The 17,989-nt window shown below is 38.2% G+C and overlaps 1 protein-coding gene across 3 annotated transcripts in view; it reads left to right on the forward strand.

Annotated features, from left to right (window-relative positions):
* The window catches only part of Zdhhc9 (zDHHC palmitoyltransferase 9), a 33,392-nt gene extending 16,003 nt beyond the window's left edge, over positions 1–17,389 (forward strand). Inside the window, exons 4-10 of one of the 3 annotated variants that reach the window (XM_004860042.3) lie at positions 2,146–2,304; positions 7,731–7,868; positions 8,874–8,922; positions 9,828–9,930; positions 11,288–11,391; positions 11,794–11,890; positions 15,736–17,389. In XM_004860042.3, the coding sequence (XP_004860099.1) occupies positions 2,146–2,304; positions 7,731–7,868; positions 8,874–8,922; positions 9,828–9,930; positions 11,288–11,391; positions 11,794–11,890; positions 15,736–15,852 (767 nt within the window). In that variant the 3' untranslated portion in view covers positions 15,853–17,389. The remainder of the gene's footprint in view (positions 1–2,145; positions 2,305–7,730; positions 7,869–8,873; positions 8,923–9,827; positions 9,931–11,287; positions 11,392–11,793; positions 11,891–15,735) is intronic. The other 2 variants (XM_004860043.3, XM_087199844.1) reach the window with 2 other exon arrangements.
* Positions 17,390–17,989: the final 600 nt, after the last annotated feature.

Consider the following 17,989-nt stretch of genomic DNA (forward strand, 5'->3'; position numbering starts at 1 on the left):
TCGATCTAGTTAATAATGGTTCTCTAAGGGCTTAGCTAAAGGAAATAATCAGATATTTTAAATAAATTACTGTACAATTTTTAAGGTATTATTTTTATTTTTCTTTTGTTTTTAATATGAATATAGCTATTTTAATGCTAGAAACTTCATATATTACTGCTCAGACTTAAACATGCTTTTCTTTCTGTTTTAGAAATGAATTTTAACACATGAATATATTTTGGGGAAGGGAGGAGGGGACTGAGATTGAGTTTACAAAAGTGATTTAAGCTTTTGTCTATGTTTTAAATCTTTGCATGCAACATCATTTAATTGGCAAAAAACCCCCCAGATAATTTAAATACCTAATGATACAGGATGATTAAATAAATCACAGTATGTGCCTATCATGGAATATTGCTAATAATGGTATTTTAGAAAAAATTACCAGTCATGGGTAAATGTTCACAGTATAATGTTAAGTAAATAATTCATGGTACAAAATTGCATTTCTATGATTTCAAATTTTTAATATCATGAATGTTTATCTATTAAGAGGAGAAGAAGCCAGTGGTAGCTCAGTGGTTCTGCCACCTGCCTTGCAAGCAAGCACAAGGACCCAAGTTCGATCCCTGGTACCAAAAAAAAAAAAGAGGAGAAGAATATATACCAAAAATGTATGAGTATCTCTGAGTTGACAGATTCTTGGTGATTTTTATCTTTCACTATTTATATTTTATGTTTTTTCCTACTTTTTTTTTTGAGACAGGGTCTCACTATATAGTCCAGGCTGACCTTGATCTCACTATGTAGTCTAGGCTGGCCTTGAACTTGGAATCTTCCTGCCTCTGCCTCCCAAGTGCTGGGATTACAGGCATACATCACCATGCCCAGCTTTTCTAACTTTTTAAATAATAAACATACATTCTTATTTTTTATTCATCAGTCTTTTTCATGCATATGCTTCACTTTTGCTAGGTAGGAACCTCTTACACGTATTGATTTTTAGCATACCTTTTTATTTTGCAATATATTGTATTTTCCTGTGTCACCATTTACTTGCCTAAATCATTTTAAATGCCCATATAATATTACATTCTATGCATGTATCATAATTTTACTTAATCAACTTCCTATTGTGACATTGAAGTTACTTTTAGCTTTTCGTTGTTAAAAGAGACTCTGTGACAAATATCCTGTATAAACATCTATATTTTTCTTTGTAATTTTGATAAGTCCCTATCAGTATAGAATTGCTAGACAAAAAGAATATATACATTTAAAATTGTGGTAGCTTCTACATTGTTGACTGGTAAGGTGTAAGAATTCTTTTAAATTCCAGCAGTATGGGAGCCTGAGGCAGGAGGATCACAAGTTTGAGCCCAGCCTGGCAACTTAGTGAGAACCCTGTCTCAAAAGAAAAAAATATGAAAAGAACTGGCAGCGTTACTCAGTGTGGAGGCCTTGGGTTCAGTCCCCAGTACTACACATATACAAAAAAGCAAGAAGAACAATTTAGAGATAAACTCTAAACTAGAACTCAATCTGAGTGTTTTACGTGGAACTGTTTATATCTGGATTGTGATAGTGGTTTCATGTCTAAACACATTTGTCAAAACTTGCAGAATTGTTCATTAAAGTTTGAATTTTGCTGTATGTAGAAAAGAATGAGTGACCTTTTCCCACCCTTGTCTACGTTGGGTATTTTTATTCTTTTTAATATTTGTTAACGTAATAGGTGGAAATGGTGTCTTTTTGTTTTAATTTTTATTTTTCTGATTAGTGAAGTTAGATGTTTTCATTTGGTATTTTTTTCTTTTATGAATGTTTTTCTTTCTAACTAGACAAAAAACTCGAAGAAACACTTTTTCACATGTATATAACAGAATTGCATAGCAGTCAGTAGTAATTTGGAGAGACAATATGTGATGCTGAAATTCTAGTCGAGAAATTCTTGCCTGGAGAAGACAGTAGGCCTAGGCAACCTTTGATGACCCGCATTGCTTTTTATATTATTTTTTTGGTGTTGGGCATTGAACCCAGGGCCTTGTGCATGCTAGGCAAGTGCTCTACCACTGAACTACATTCCCAGCCCTACCCCTACTGGAGACTTTGGGGCTTAAATAATGACTAGCAGTGAATTAAACTGTCTTTAATGATTTACAGAAGCTACCAATGGTGCAGTGCCCCAGGGCCAGCGACCACCCCCTCGTATCAAGAATTTCCAGATAAACAACCAGATTGTGAAACTGAAATACTGTTATACATGTAAGATCTTCCGGCCTCCCCGGGCCTCCCATTGCAGCATCTGTGACAACTGTGTGGGTGAGTAAAACCAAGGGGTTGTTGCCTAGGGAAAAGGTAGTCAGGGTGATCAGCAATTCTTGGGAAAAGTCAATAGAGGTGAGAAGATAGATCCCCCCCATACCAGGGATTGAACTCAGGACCTTGTGCTTGTGAGGCAGGTGTGGTGCTACTGAGCTAAATCCCCAGCTCTGAGAAGATAGATTCTTATGGGAAACTAGGTAGATTTAGACAGGAAAGAAATCCCTGAACAAAGGCAGATCAGCTGTACTTGTGTGGATCAAATCATAATTTAAATGTTATCTAATCTAAAATGGAAAAAAAAAAACCAACCTCTTTGGTAAACTGGGAAAATCAACTTTACCTGTGTTTGAAATCTAAATTTTCGTCATGTGAGGCTCACCTTACATGGGGGGAAGAGTATCCTTATCCACTGGAGGGCAGTATTGAGGAAGGCAGGCCTATGTTGGCAGTGTTCCTAAGAGGAAATTTATTGAGTTTTTGAAATTTATTGAGTTTCTCCTACACCCTAGACACTGTACTAAGTCTTTTCCTTTTCTGTCATTTAAGACTTGTAACAACATCCTGAAATCAATATTATCCCCATTTTACACATGAAATAATGAAGCACCTCTGTGTAAATTTATGTAATTAGCTTGAGATAAAGCTGGAAGAGTTCAGATGTCAGAACCCTTATTTTTTCTTCCTTTCTGCTGCTACAAGCATGGCTAGTATAGGTGTTCATAATATCAGGGTCTGTGTTTCCATCTGCACATATGTGGCTTGATTTTATGCTCTGTCCACTATATGCTGAAACATGAGAAAAATCAGAAACAGTAGTAAGTGAGCTTTTTAAAAGGTACCTGTGTTACATTGCTGATATCACTGGACATGATTCTGACAGTGTATGTATCATGTAGCATGTCTGAGGACCTTGCTTTCCTCTTACTAGCCAATTGCTTAGTCAAAGTTTGGGGACATGTATCTTGCTTTATATGGCAAAAATTGATATGTAGATAGGATTTTGTAAGTCACAACTCATTTTATTTATTTATTTTTAATTTTTTTTTTTTTGATACCGGGGATCAAACTCAGGACCTTGCGCTTACCAGGCAGGTGCTTTGCCACTGAGCTAAATCCCTGGCTCCACAACTCATTTTAAATGGACCAGGAAGAAAGTCTAAAGTGAAAGTTTCATAAAGAATTCTCTCTCTGTATTAATATTCTTTTCTTTTCTTTTTATTTTAGTTTTTTTTTTTTTTGAGACAGTCTTGCTTTGTAGTTCAGGCTGGCCCTGAACTTACTATGTAGCTCAGGCTGGCCTTGAACTTGTGGTGATCCTCCTGCCTCAGCCTCCCAAGTGCTGGGATGGCAAGTGTGCACCACCATGCCGGGCTCTGTATTAATATTCTTAAACATATAGAACTCATACATACTGATTTAAAAAAAAAACAGTAGTGTTCTTGTATATAGATAGTTCATAAAACAGGAAGTATTGTCTGGTAAGTATGAAAAAAGATTCACTTTTACTAATGATCAGAGAAATAAATAATAAAACAGGATGATTTTTCAGTCTAGGAAATGAGCAAGGACCCGATAATGCTTGGTGCTATACTAGTAGTAATATAAATTGGAACAAACTTTTGGGAAGGCAGTGTAATAAGATTCATCAAAAGCCTTAAAACATGTAAACCCTTTGATGCTGGTGATTCCTGTTCTAGAGAATCTGTCCCAAGAAATTGGAGAGGTGCTGAAAGATTTAGATGTAGAAATGTTTACTTTGGGATTATTCTGAAAATGAAAATTTAGAACCCATCAGTCCACCAATAGATGAGTGGTCAAATAAATTGTGGGACATTCATACAGTAGACTATGGGAAAAGTTCATTCTAGAAAGCTAAATGACATAAAGTAGGAGATATGATACATTTGCAATGTGATCTCAGTTATATATTTTAAAAATAAAATATATAAAGAAATATGCAAGGAGACATACCAGAGTACCTGTAGTTTGTTATCTACAGGTTATGGGATTATGAATGATTTTTGTTTCCTTCAGTTTTCATTTTTAAAGTTTTCTACAAAGAGGATATATCACATGTTTGTATAATTCTACATTTCCCCAATGATTTTATATGACAGATTTGCTTAAAATGAGGTGAGATGTGTAATTCTGAATCCAAATATTATCCTAACCCATGGGCATGCCATTTTTCTCTATACTCTCCTTCCCTTTTTCTGAAAAGATATATTATAGCCTGTTAATCTGGAGATGAACCATTCTTATAACCTTATAGTTTAGCAGAACACAGCTCACTGTTCTGTAAAAATGATTTTTTATTCATTAAAATATTATATGTTCATTTTAGAAAATATAGGAAGTATAAAAAAGATAAATAAAATTTAATCCTAAACTCACTCTCCATATTTCCCTTATTTTCTTCCAGTCCTTCATTTGTGAAATGGGACCATAAATGATAGCTTGTTTTTTTGTGGAACTGGGGATCGAACTCAGGACCTCGCGGCGCCACTAAGCTAAATCCCTGGCCCTACATGGTAGTTTTTACTCCTGCTTTCGTAACTTCGAATTCTCTTCCGAGCTTTTTCCTATATCTTTAATAAATATTTTTGAATATGTTATTTTAATGACTGTATAATCATAGTTATAATCTAATTTATTTAAGCAGTCTCTTATCATTAGACATTATTCATTATGCCATTTTATTCATCATTTTAACCCTGCAATTGTAAATATTAACCTTAAGCAAGTAAGAAAATTGGAACCTTCTTATATTTCTTGTGCAGACACTATGGAAAATAGTTCTTTGATTCCTCAATAGTTAAACATAGAATTGTTACCAGCCACTTAGGTCCATATGCTTAGGTTCATTTGCTTGCTGCTGACCAAATCAAAGGAAGACATATATTTTGGTGAAAAGAAAGGATTTACTAAAGCTAGCTGTGAGGAGATAGAGGGGCCAAATCACCATTTTGTGGTGTCCAGGTATGCAAGAGCCTTTTATAGTAAGGAACAGAAGGGAGAAGGAATCAGTAAGACAATAGATTACACCTACTGGCCACTCCTTCCCTTCCCTGTGGAAACAAAACTGGAGTTTGACTTCGTGGGGCCAGCATCTGAAGAGAGGACGGGGTGGTGGTCATACTGCTCTAGGCCTGAGCAAGTTTGGAGAAGCTGCTTGTCTCTAGAGAAAAGAAATCTAACTTCTGAAAGTTGCATTTTGCCTGCTGGTTGCAGAACTGCCATATGACTCAGCCATTCTGCTCTTGAGTATATATTTATACCTGTATTAATCTGCTCAGGCTACTATAATAAAATACCATAGTCCAGGTGGTTTTAAACGGCAGAAATTTATTGTCTCACAGTTTTGGAGTCTGGGAAGAATTACAAACAGTGACTCAAAATATATTTGTACATAGATGTTCATAGCCTCATTATTCATAGTAGCCAGAAGATAGAAACAACCCAAGTGTCCATCAATACATGGTCAGATAAACAAAATGTAGTATTCCATATGCATAGAATGGATTATAGTTCAGTCATAAAAAAGAATTACAACATGTAGTTATGTTATAACATGGACCTTGAAAACATACTATGTGAAAGAAGCCACACACAAAAGGACAAATATCGTATGACTATATGATGGTACCTTGGTTCATGAACTTGATTCTTTCTATGATTCCGGTCGTAAACTGAGTTGGAAGAGAACTGAATCAAATTCAATGGTTAGGTTCAGTGTTGACTTTGTGGGGAAATTTGATTTGGTTCTCTTCCAGTTTGTTCTGCGACCAGAATCCTAGAGAGAATTGAGGTCATGAACCAAGGTACCACTGTACTTAAATGAAATATTTACAATAGGTGAATTCATATAAACAAATTGCCAGGTGGTGGGGGAAGGGGAAAGTGGAAAATTACTGCTTAATGGGTACAATATTTCTATTTGGGGTAATGAAAAGGTCCTGAAAATAGATAGTAATATGGTTGTATAACATGAAAGTAAGTAATGCCACTGAGTGGTACAATTAAAATGTTTAAAATGGCAAATTATTTTATTGATATTTTATCACAATATAATTTTCAATAAAAAACTATTAAATTTCTGGGCATATCTCTATTTCCCTATGAGAAATTACAGAAAATGGATTTATTCTGCTAAAAGGGTATCAGTTTTATTAAGGCTTTTAATAAGTACTGCCATATTGCTTTCTGGGGGTTTCTCTCAGTTTATACTCCCATAAGCAATATATTACAGTGTCCATTTTACCCTATTCTTTCTAGCATTGGATATGATTATTTATATTCTTATTTTGATAGACAAAAGATATCTTATTTTTTTATTAATATTGCACTGAATTAATAAATCTGAAAAAATATTTGTTTACATGGTGTTTATTAACTATTTTGTACTATTTTCTTTTTTGTTTTATGTAGATATTTTATTTTTATTTCCAGTGATAGTGAGGTAAAATTGACAAAAATTTTATATATTAAAAGACTACATGGCCAGGGATGTGGCACTGTGCCTGCCTGGTAAGTGCAAGGTCCTGAGTTCGATCCGCGGTACCATAAATAAATTAATAAATAAATAAATAAATGACTACAGTGTGATGATTTGATTACCACAATAAAATTAGCAACACATTATACATATAACCATTTTGAGTGTGTGTGTCTGTGTGTTTCTGTGTGTGTCTGTGTGTGTCTGGTGAGGATATTTAAAACCTACCTTCAGTAAATTTCAAGTAACCTTTGACAACTTTCTTGCAGAAGTATATGTATTTTCGTATTGCTTTGTAAGAACTTTTCATATAGTTAGGTACAAATTTATATGCATTGTCATTATTTTTCCTCTTTAATTGCCTGCCTTGCCTGCCTGCCTGCCTTCCTGCCTCCCTCCCTCCCTCCCTCCCTCCCTTCCTTCCTTCTCACTATGTAGCCCAGTCTGGCCTTGAACTCACAGTGATCTTCCTGCCTCAGCCTCCCTAGTGCAGGGATTACAGGCATGCACCACTATGCCCGGCCCTTAATTTTCTTTCAAGTATTTTTATCACATGCAAAATCATTTTTTAAAGTTCATAGAGCCAGTTATGGTGGCACATGCCTGTAATCCTAGCACTTGGGAGGCTGAGGCAGGAGGATTGCTGTGAGTTTGAGGTCAGAATGGGCTATGTAGTGAGTCCAGGGCCAGCCTGAACTATGTGAGACCCTGTCTCAAAAAAAAGTATCTTTTTGCTTAACTTCCAAGGTGATTATGGGGATCAAATGAGATGACTAAGAAACATTTTGAAAAAAGAATAGAAACTCATACATATTTTTTTACAACCAAAGTAGGTGCTGACCCTGGGGTCTTTGGATTAGGGTTATCTGGCTGGTGGGTTGCTCTTGTTCTGGAGGCTTTGGCATTGGATTCTTTCTTTCTCCCACAGAGCGCTTCGACCATCACTGCCCCTGGGTGGGGAACTGTGTTGGAAAGAGGAACTACCGCTACTTCTACCTCTTCATCCTTTCTCTCTCCCTCCTCACAATTTATGTATTTGCCTTCAACATCGTCTATGTGGCCCTGAGTAAGTATGCAGGGCAGTGTCTGTTACTGGAGTGGAGTGGGGCAAGGTGGGGGAAGACCTGAAGAGAGCTTGAGGTTAGGTTTCTGGTGAGACTTTAGTCCATTGTTGAAGGCACCTCAAGAAGGTTAAAAGCACTACTATTTGCTCTTGAGCTGGGGTACAAACCTCACTTTGCTACCAGTAGGTATTTACTGAGTGTGTTGGCCTTTTCTCTGGCCCTCTGTGTGTGTGTGGAGGGCCGTAATTACTGGCCCTCATTCAGAGTACTGGGGCTTTCTGAGGTGATTCCAAATGTTGGGGATTTTTTTTGGCTCTGTGCAGCCTCTCTTCTGCTTGAAAGACCTGCTTTATGCTAGGTAGTGTAGGGGATTTTACCAAGAAATTACATGTAGAAGCTGTGATTTACTTGGAAGATAGGAAGTACACATCTGTGTACTGTGTGCATGTGCACACACCACACAGCACACATATACATTCCAACAATTGAAGGGCAAGTTGCATTCAGAGTTTTTTTTTTCTTGGTACCGGGGACTGAACTGGGGGCCTTGTACTTGCAAGGCAGGCACAGTGCCACTGAGCTAAATTCCTGGCCCGTGTTCCATGCAAAGTTAAGGGGTGGTCTTGATCAAGACAACCTCCTAGGAAGAGAGGAGCTCTGAGTTGGATTTTGCACAAGGGAGGCACACAGGTGAGGAGAGAGGATTTTTCTTGACCATTTCTGATTTCTTTCCTCTATTACTATCCCCCTACATACCCATATTTGGGGTTGGGAAAATGGAAGGGTGCCCAGTGCTTGGCTTCTGCCTGGTATTGGAAATGTGAATTCTTCAATCACTAGCTTGCCAGCTTGGGGGTGAGACTCTTCACCTTTGCGAGTGACAGCTTCTGTTCTGCCAGTGTAGAACACAGGATAGGGAGGAAAAGAAGCGAGTAGGCAGTAGGACACTTTGTAGTTTTGACTAAAGTCACTAATTTTTCTCTCTACTCCTCCTCCCAATTTCACAGAATCCTTGAAAATTGGCTTCCTGGAGACGTTGAAAGAAACTCCTGGAACATATCCTCCCCTGGCAGTATGTCCCTGTGAAGTCTTCTTAAACTACTTTCCAGCATGTTTTCTCCCTGCAGTTCTCCCACCACCTAGTTTTTCAGACATCAGAGTATGCCAAAGCTTAAAATTAAAGAGTCTAGTCTTAGTGATGGCAGCCAAAATGGAAGAGGGCCAGGGCTTAAAGGGAGATCTTTCTCTTACCGCTTTTTCAGCTGCCTCCCTCCAAAATCTTTCTCCCAGGTTCATCCTTATCTCCTCTAGTGGGCAGCTATACCTTGCCTCACTATACCTTGTGCATCATTTACTGGAAGCCCCTCCTTCCTGTTCTCCCTAAGGCTTATTTTGTATAGTGGCTTCATTTCTGAAGTTTTTTTTATTACCTGGAATTTTTTTTTTGAGACAAGGCCTCACTATGTGGTTCAGACTGGCCTTGAACTCTCTATGTAGCCTAGGCTGGTCTCGAACTCGCAACGGTCCTCTTGCCTCAGCTTCCCGAGTGCTAGGATTCGTGTGCCACCACTCCTGGCAATATTTCTATTAACTATATTCTATTTTCCCATTATTTTTTATTTATAAACTTTATTTTTCATGGAATTTCCATTGTCAGTGATGGGCCAGCATTGTTTAGTTTGACCCCCTTTTAAATGTCACCTTCAAAGTGCTAATGATGAATAAATAGACAAACACTTAAATACACTAGAGATGCTAGAGATTTATTTATACTGAATAAACAATCCTTTACCTTTCATAAAGGATCTATTTTAGAATTTATGTATTGTTATATATAGATATTTGGCTTTTTATAACAATCCTTCCAAGAGATAAAGATGGCTTGACTGGAGCCATGAATATGGACTGAGAAATCAAGTCCCCTGGTATGGCTTCTTCAACATTCCTTAACCTACCCCCACTGTTCTAGAAGTCCTCATTTGCTTCTTCACACTCTGGTCCGTCGTGGGACTGACTGGATTTCACACTTTCCTCGTGGCTCTCAACCAGACAACCAATGAAGACGTGAGTCACCTTTCTCTTCTCACTACATATTCTTCTCCCAAAAGCCTATTCTCTCGTTATGTGCCAGAGGCCTGGGTCTCCAGAGCCCAGAAGGTTCAGACAAGCAGCAGCCTGATATGAGAGATTGTTGAAAGCACTGCGTGGAAGAAAAGGAAAACTGCTTTTTAGTGAAGCTAGATGCCTGTAGGGCATTAGGAAGGACAGGTTGAAAAGTTGGGTAAATATAAGGTCTTTAATTCTTCATAGGTCCTTAAAGGCTGCGTGAAAGGTCTACATGTAGAATAGAAACAGTTGCCCTGAATAAATCCTTGCTTTAAAAAAACTATCAACGCCACCTACTAGGCAAGCGCAAGGACCCAAGTTCGATCCCTGGTACCAAAAAAAAGTTATCAGTTGTTATGCATTCACTGTAGAAAATACAGATGAGCAAAAACCAGAAAATAAATCCCTGTAGCTTTACCTTCTGATAGTACCTTTGTTAATGTATGATTTATAGTCTTCTAGGCTGGTTTAAACTTGTTCTCGTGTTTGTTTATATATGTATTATATATTTTAGGGGAGGCTTTCAATCTTTTTTAAATTAAAAAAAAGTTCATACATGCATATAACATATTTTGATCATGATCATCCTCCCATTATTTTCCCTTATAACCCCTCTTATTTCCTCCCTCTTGTCTAATAATTAGTACTACTTCTATTTTTGTATTATATTTGTCTTTTGTTTTTAGGCTCCACATATTAGAGAAAATATACAATACTTCTCTTTTTGAATCTGGCTTATTTTGCATAACAGTTCCATTCATTTTCTTGCAAATGATGTGCTTTTGTTCTCGTTGGATAAATAATACTCCGTGGTATATATATGCCACATTATTCATCCATTCATCTATTCATGGCCACCAAGGCTGGCTCAAATTGTTGCTATTGTGAATTGTACCATAGTAAACATGAATATGCAGGTATTTCTATAGTATGTCAACTTTAATTTCCTTTGGGAATATGTCAATGAGTGGTATAGCTGGATCATATGGTAGTTTTATTTTTAGTTCTTTGAGGAACCTCTATGCTACATTACATATTTTTAAATAAAGATAATACATATCATTAATTAATCTACTCTGCTGTGTTTTGTGAATATTTCTTTGTCTATATATTTTGTTGTGATAAAATACTGTATATACAATATAAGATGTGGCAGTTTAACCATTTTTAAATGTGCAGTTCTGTGGTATTTAGTGTATTCATGCTGTTGTGCATCTACTGCCACCCATCAACCTCCTGAAATTTCACATTATCCTATGCTGCGTGTATTTCTTCAGCATGATTGTTAATGTAAGCTTTGGCTTTTAATTTTCAGATCAAAGGATCATGGACAGGGAAGAATCGTGTCCAAAATCCCTACAGCCATGGCAACATTGTGAAGAACTGCTGTGAAGTGCTGTGTGGCCCTTTGCCCCCCAGGTACTCAAGGGACTAGGAGGTGCTGGGACTTGGGATGAGAGATTCAGCCTTGTCCTATTACCTAGTCTGATCCATTCTTCTGAATGTGGCCCCTTGGAGTCAAATAGGTCTTTTTAGGGGTTGTCATGTGGTACCATTTCTACATGAGCCATCGACCTTGGGCTGATTATTTTGAAAGGATAAACTTTCATTCTTATTTCATATTTTTGTTCCTGGATTAATGTGGCATTCACTGGCTTGTGGAAGAAAAAGTGAATAGAAGATAGGAAGCATGTACTGGGACCAGGCTGGATTGCCAAAAGACAGGTTTATGTTTTCTAATATACACAGCAAGTTTCAGTGGGCTTGGGTGGGTGGAGCAATGAATGCCAAATCTTTGATGATTTTTCCTGTCTTCTTTAGTGTGCTGGATCGAAGGGGTATTTTGCCACTGGAAGAAAGTGGAAGTCGACCTCCCAGTACTCAAGAGACCAGTAGTAGCCTCTTGCCACAGAGCCCAGTAAGTGTTCCTGACCTATGGCTGAGTGGGTGCCAGACAGTGTGTAGACTCCTTTACAGCTTAACAGTATAATTGGGCAATTTTTTTATCCTAATCTCCCTAGCTTTCCTCCCTCTGCTTTTGCCCTGACATTGCCCTGAACTCTTTATGCCCTTGGGGTAGGCTAAGATTTACTCATTTTTTGACATACATTTTTGAGCAGCTATTCTGTGCCAGCCACAGTGCTGGGTGCTGGGGATATACCAGTGAACAAGGCATATAATGCCTCTACTCATAAGGAGCTCATTGTCTAGTGGGGATGATGGACAAGAAGACGGGCCATTGTTCAGTGTTGTGAAAAGTGCCTTGATAAGGGGTGCATAAAATGTTAGAGAAACAAAGATGGGTTCAGGGGACCATGTTGGAGTTAGTGATGTGGTCACCTTGATGGAAGGAGGCTTCTTCGCTGGAATATGTAGATGTTGTGGAAATTCTCCCAGCTGTCCTGTTCAAGATATAGTTTATAAAATATGCTCCAAAATTATTATTTGAACTCTCTTTTTAAAGAACTTTATTGAGATATTCACATACCATAGAATCCATGTTTAAAACAATTCCTTGGTATAGTATATTCACTGAGTTGTACAATCATCACAACAATTAATTTAAAAGTATTTTATTACCCTCCCCCTCAAGAACCTTGTACCCATTAGCAGTCACTCTTCCTTTCTCCCTGACTCCTTCAGTTCCATCCCTAGACAACCACTAATCTACTTTGGTTTGTTACAGATTTTCCTCTTTTATACATTTCATGTAAATGGAATTATACAATATGTGGTATTTTGTGATTGGCTTTTTTCACTTAGCATGACATTTTAAATGTTCATGTATATCATAGCATTTAGTAGTACTTCATTCCTTTATATGGCTGAATAATATTGGATTATATGAACATGTACCATATTTTATTTATTCCTCAGTTGATGGACGTTTGTTTGCAGCCTTTGATTTTTATAAGCAATGCTGCTATGAACATTCATGTACAAGTTTCTGCATGGACATATGCTTTAATTTCTTTTGGATATATATATGGGAATGAAATTACTGGGTCATACGGTAACTCCTATGTTTAACCTTTTGAGGAGCTACTGGACTGATTTCCAAAGTAACTATACTATTATATATCACCACTAGCAGTGTGTGTTTCAGCTTCTCTACATCCCTGGCAACACTTATTATCTGACATTTTGATTTTATCTATCTTGGTGTGAAGTAGTATCTTATTGTGGTTTTGATTTGCATTTCTCTAATGACTGATGATGTTGTGCATCTTTCTATGTGTGTATTGGCCCTTTGTATATCTTCTTTGGAGAAGTGTTCATTCAAATCCTTTGTGCATTTTTAAAGTGGAGTTATTTATCTTTTCATTGTTGAGTTTCATGAGTTCTTTTTGTGATTTGTATGCAAGTCCCTTACCAGATACATGATTTGCAAACATTTTCTCCAATTCTGTGGGTTGTCTTCTCACTTTCTAGATGGTATCCTTTGCAGCCCAAACGTTTTAAATTTTGATGTAGTCTGATTTATTTGGTTTTTCTTTTGTTGCTTGTGCTTGTGGTACCACATCTAAGAAACCCTTGCTGAATCCAAGGTCATGAAGATCTGTGCCTCTATTTTCTTGTAAGAGTTTTATAGTTTCGGCTCTTACATTTATATCTTTGATCCATTTTGAATTAATTTTTATATATAGTGTGAGGTATGCGGTCCACGTTCTTTCTTTTGTTTGTGGATATCTAGTTGCCTTTGAACCATTTGTTGAACAGACTATCCTTTTGTCCATAGAATTGTCTTGGCACCTTTGTTGAAAATTAATTGATTATATATGTTACAATTTGTTTCTTGACTCAGTTTTTGTGTTGATCAATATGTCTATTCTTATGCCTATACACACTGTCTTGTTTACTTCAGCATTGTAGTAAATTTCAAAATTACAAAATATGAATTCTTAAGCTTTATTCTTCTTTTGCATGATTGTTTTGGCTATTGTAGGTTCTTTAAATTTCCATATGAATACTGGGATCATATTATCAGTTTATACAAAGAAACTAGCTGAAATTTTGATAGAGGAGTACATTGGATCTATAGATCAATTCGGGGGATATTACCATCCTAACATGATTAAGTTATAAGATTAAAATTTTCAAGTAATTAACACGAGCAATATTTTTACTTATTTGGGTATTGAGACTCCTGTTGCGGGTCCCAGTCTCCTGCTTGGTGCTACAACACAAGGCAAGAAGAAAGGCACAGAGACAGAGTTAAAGAGAAAAGAGGGGAGCCAGGATGGCCAATGCTAAGCAGCAAAGACCCTGGCCAGCCAAAGCTGTTGATATTTATTGGTGACATTAGGTCAGAGTAAAGGGGCTATGTGGAGTTGCTATGGATACATTGCTGATGCAAGGAAGGCTTGTAAAGGAAGAGACAAAGCATTCTTGAATTAGAAACAGAACAGACAAAATATAGATTGTGGTTAATAATTTACCTTGTCTTTTTAGTAAAGAAGGTTTTAATGCTGGGAATGGAATTTGGGTAAGAGTCACTCTGACCTCAGCACTGTAGGCACTGTAGGCTTTGGCCAGGCTCATTCTACAAACATGCCAGTTGTGGGGTTAACTCCTTATGGCCTGTACTTCTCACAGCCTGCTTTGAGCATAATCAATAGGGCGGTCCCTGACATTTGGGTCTTTTTTATTTTTTGAAAAAATACTTTGTTTTTAAAATATGTTTTATACTTTTTTGTTACCTTTATTCATAAGCATTTTATTATTTTTAATGTTATTGTAAATGAAATTATTTTCCTAATTTCATTTTTGGATTTTTTTGGGTAGGAGTATATAGAAACACAATTGATCTTTGTATATTAATCTCATATCCTGAAACCTTGGTGAACTTGTTTATTGGTTCTAATAGATATTTTTTTCTGAGACAGGGTCTCACTATGTAGTTCAGGCTGGCCTTGAACTCATTGTGTAGCCAGGCTTCCCTGGAACTTGCAGCAATCCTCCTGCCTCAGCCTCCTAAATGCTGGGGTTACAGGTCTGGCTCTAATAGATTTTTAGTAGGTTTAAACTTTGTTTTTTAATAGAATCCTGTTTTGTTTTGTTTTTGGTGCTGGGGATCGAACTTGGGACCTTGTGCTTGCGAGGAGGTGGCAAGAACCACTGAGCTAAATCCCCAGCCATAGAATCCTGTTTTTATATGAATACTTTTTGTTGTTCTCTACTTGTCTTTCCTAAATTTTAAAGTTTCTTTTTAAAGTATGGCAAACACACATTTATATGTCATTGTCATCATTTTCAGTATCATTTTTCTGATGAGTCTAGTCCCAAATCACAATAGTCTAGGTTAGTGATTCTCGTTAAGTGTGGGAAATGATGGAATTTTTGAGTCACTTAGAGACCATTGTTAAACTATTTGATACCCCACCTTCTTTGGTTTGGAACCACTATTCTAGTGAGTCATGTATGTGTTAGGGCAAAAATAGGGTTGAGAACCATTAGACAAGTATAGCATTCTGTTGTAAAGGGGGGGGCTGTTTAATTATTTGTGGTCCCTATTATTATTACCATGAATAATAATCGAAACATCTGTCCACAACAACAGTGAAGGATAGCACTAAATATGTTTCAGCTGCATTCTGTTGAGAAGATGATATGGTCTTGGGTCTGAGTTTGGTGATGGTAGCTGCAGATCTGTAGCATCAATGTGGTCAAGGGCTTCAGAGGAAGAATTCAGTGTCTGTGGATTATCTGCATTTAAATTTTAGAGGGAGCTTTGTGTTGAATTTGATATCTCTTTTTTCTTAGGTCCCAACAGAACAGCTGAACTCCAGTGAGATTCCAGAGGACACTAGCACTCCGGAAGAGATGCCACCTCCAGAGCCCCCAGAGCCACCACAGGAGGCAGCTGAAGCAGAGAAGTAGCTTATCTACGGAAGAGACTTTTGTTTGTGTTTAATTAGGGCTATGAGAAATTCCAGGGGAGAAGATAAACTTGAGACAGAGAGCAAGTAAGCTGTCCCTTTTGGTGTTTTTCTTTGGTCTTTAGTCACCCAATTGCACACTGGCATTTTCTTGTTGCAATCTTTTTTTAAATTTCTGGACTCAAGACAGTAGCAGAAGAAGTCAGTCAGTCACCTCTGGCAACTGGATAAATGGGTCTCTTAGGCTGTGGCGCTGGTTTCCCATGGCCTCAGCCACAGGGTCTCCTTGGACTCTCCTCTCCTCCCTCCAGATCCCAGCCTTCATGCTTGGGATTGTTGGTCTCATTCTGGAGCTAAATATTCTTGAGGCTGGCTTAAGTGCTGTCAAGCTGCTGTATGTCCTGAGTCCAGAGGTAGTCACAGAGACCTCCATCCTAACTGGCTTCTTGCCTCCTTCAGAATTAACAAGGATGGAAAGTGAGGTTGGAGGAGTCTCCTGGCTACCACGTGCCAGCGTTGCCAGCCAGTCCTTTTAGGAATAGGGCAGGTACCACTTGTATTTATTCGTATAGCTTCTCCTTTGTTCCCTGCCCACTCTGTAACACCCAAGTCCCACTCTTTCCTCACTAGATATATGTAAGTAGTTATAGTAGAAATAACAATTTATATTTCTCATAGTCTCCAGAAACTTTAATACCCGTGCTATTCTCAATAAGAATTGATGAGATGCCAACAGCATAGTCCCTCACACTCTCTGCCTCATGTCTCCTCCTCTCATTAGCCCCTTTTTAATTTTTTTCTTTTGGCTTTTGCTCCCATTAGGAGCAGGAATGGCAGTAATAAAAGTTGGCACTTTGGTGGTTCCTTTTCCTCAGAGGAAGCCTGAGTGCTCACTTAAACACTATCTCCTCAGACTCCCTGTGTGAGGCCCTCAAAGGCCCTGAATGCACAAATGGGGAAACCAAGGCACAGAGAGGCTCTCCTCTCCTCTCCTGTCCTCTCCTGTCCTGTCTTCTCTTCTCCCCTTCCCTCCTTTCCTTCCTTTCCCCTCCTCTCCTCTCTTCTCTCCATGGCCCCTAAAAAAAAAAAAAAAAAAAAAAAAACAGAAAAAGGGGAAAAAAAAAAGGGAAAAAAAAAGGCTAACCAGTACTTCCATTAAGCCTCGGCTGAGTGAGGGAAAGCCCAGCACTGCTGTCCTTCGGGTAACCCACTCCAAGGCCTCGGCCCACCTCGGGCATTGGTAACCGCACCAGGGGTTTCCTCCAAGCCCCACTCTTCCAGCACTTCCACCGGCAGAGTCACAGAGCCACTTTACCTGGGGGTGGGCTGTGGCCCCCAGTCAGCTCTGCTCAGGACCTGCACTATTTCAGGGAAGAAGATTTATGTATTATATGTGGCTATATTTCCTAGAGCACCTGTGTTTTTCTCTTTCTAAGCAGGGTCCTGTCTGGATGACTTATGGGGACAGGGTGGGGGGGGGGAGGGTAAACCAGAACTTTTAATCTATTTGAAGGCGATTAAACTGTGTCTAATGCAAACTGCCTGCCTCCTTAGTCCCCTTTCATTTCTAGAATCACCTTGGAGATGTGAATGTGTTTGTGTGTCGGTTGGGGGATAGGGGGTGGAAGGGGTTGCTTATTACTACCCATGCATCCATTTTCCAGGGTTCCCTTGGGTTGGAGAGATAGCTCACAAACTCAGACTTTCTATTGATCTATACTACATTCTGGGTCAAAGTTTATCTTATTCTGGTCTATGAAGCAAGAACTTTTTTTTTTGTGGTACCGAGGATTGAACTCGGGTCCTTGCGCTTGTGCAACAGGCGGCAAAACCACTGAGCTAAATCCCCAGTCCAAGCAAGAACTTTTAAGCAATATACAGTGTTAAGATCAGAAGGGTAGAGGGATTTACCTACTTAAGGGAACAAGTTCTTTATTAGGGTATTGTTTTAAGCAGATAGACACTGTTAATTGCAAATGTGTCTTGCTTATTCAAGCAGGCTTACCAGGGCCTCTCCTTGGGAAAATGTCATTATTAATTTTTTTTTTTTGTACTGGGGATCAAACTCAGGACCTTGCGCTTGCGAGGCAGGCGGTGGCCCCACTGAGCTAAATCCCTGGCGTCATTAGTAATCTTTT

The sequence above is a fragment of the Heterocephalus glaber genome, unplaced genomic scaffold (assembly GCF_053883595.1).
Source record: "Heterocephalus glaber isolate CG9 unplaced genomic scaffold, H.glaber_assembly_v1.0 deba00001729, whole genome shotgun sequence".
NCBI lineage: Eukaryota > Metazoa > Chordata > Mammalia > Rodentia > Bathyergidae > Heterocephalus > Heterocephalus glaber.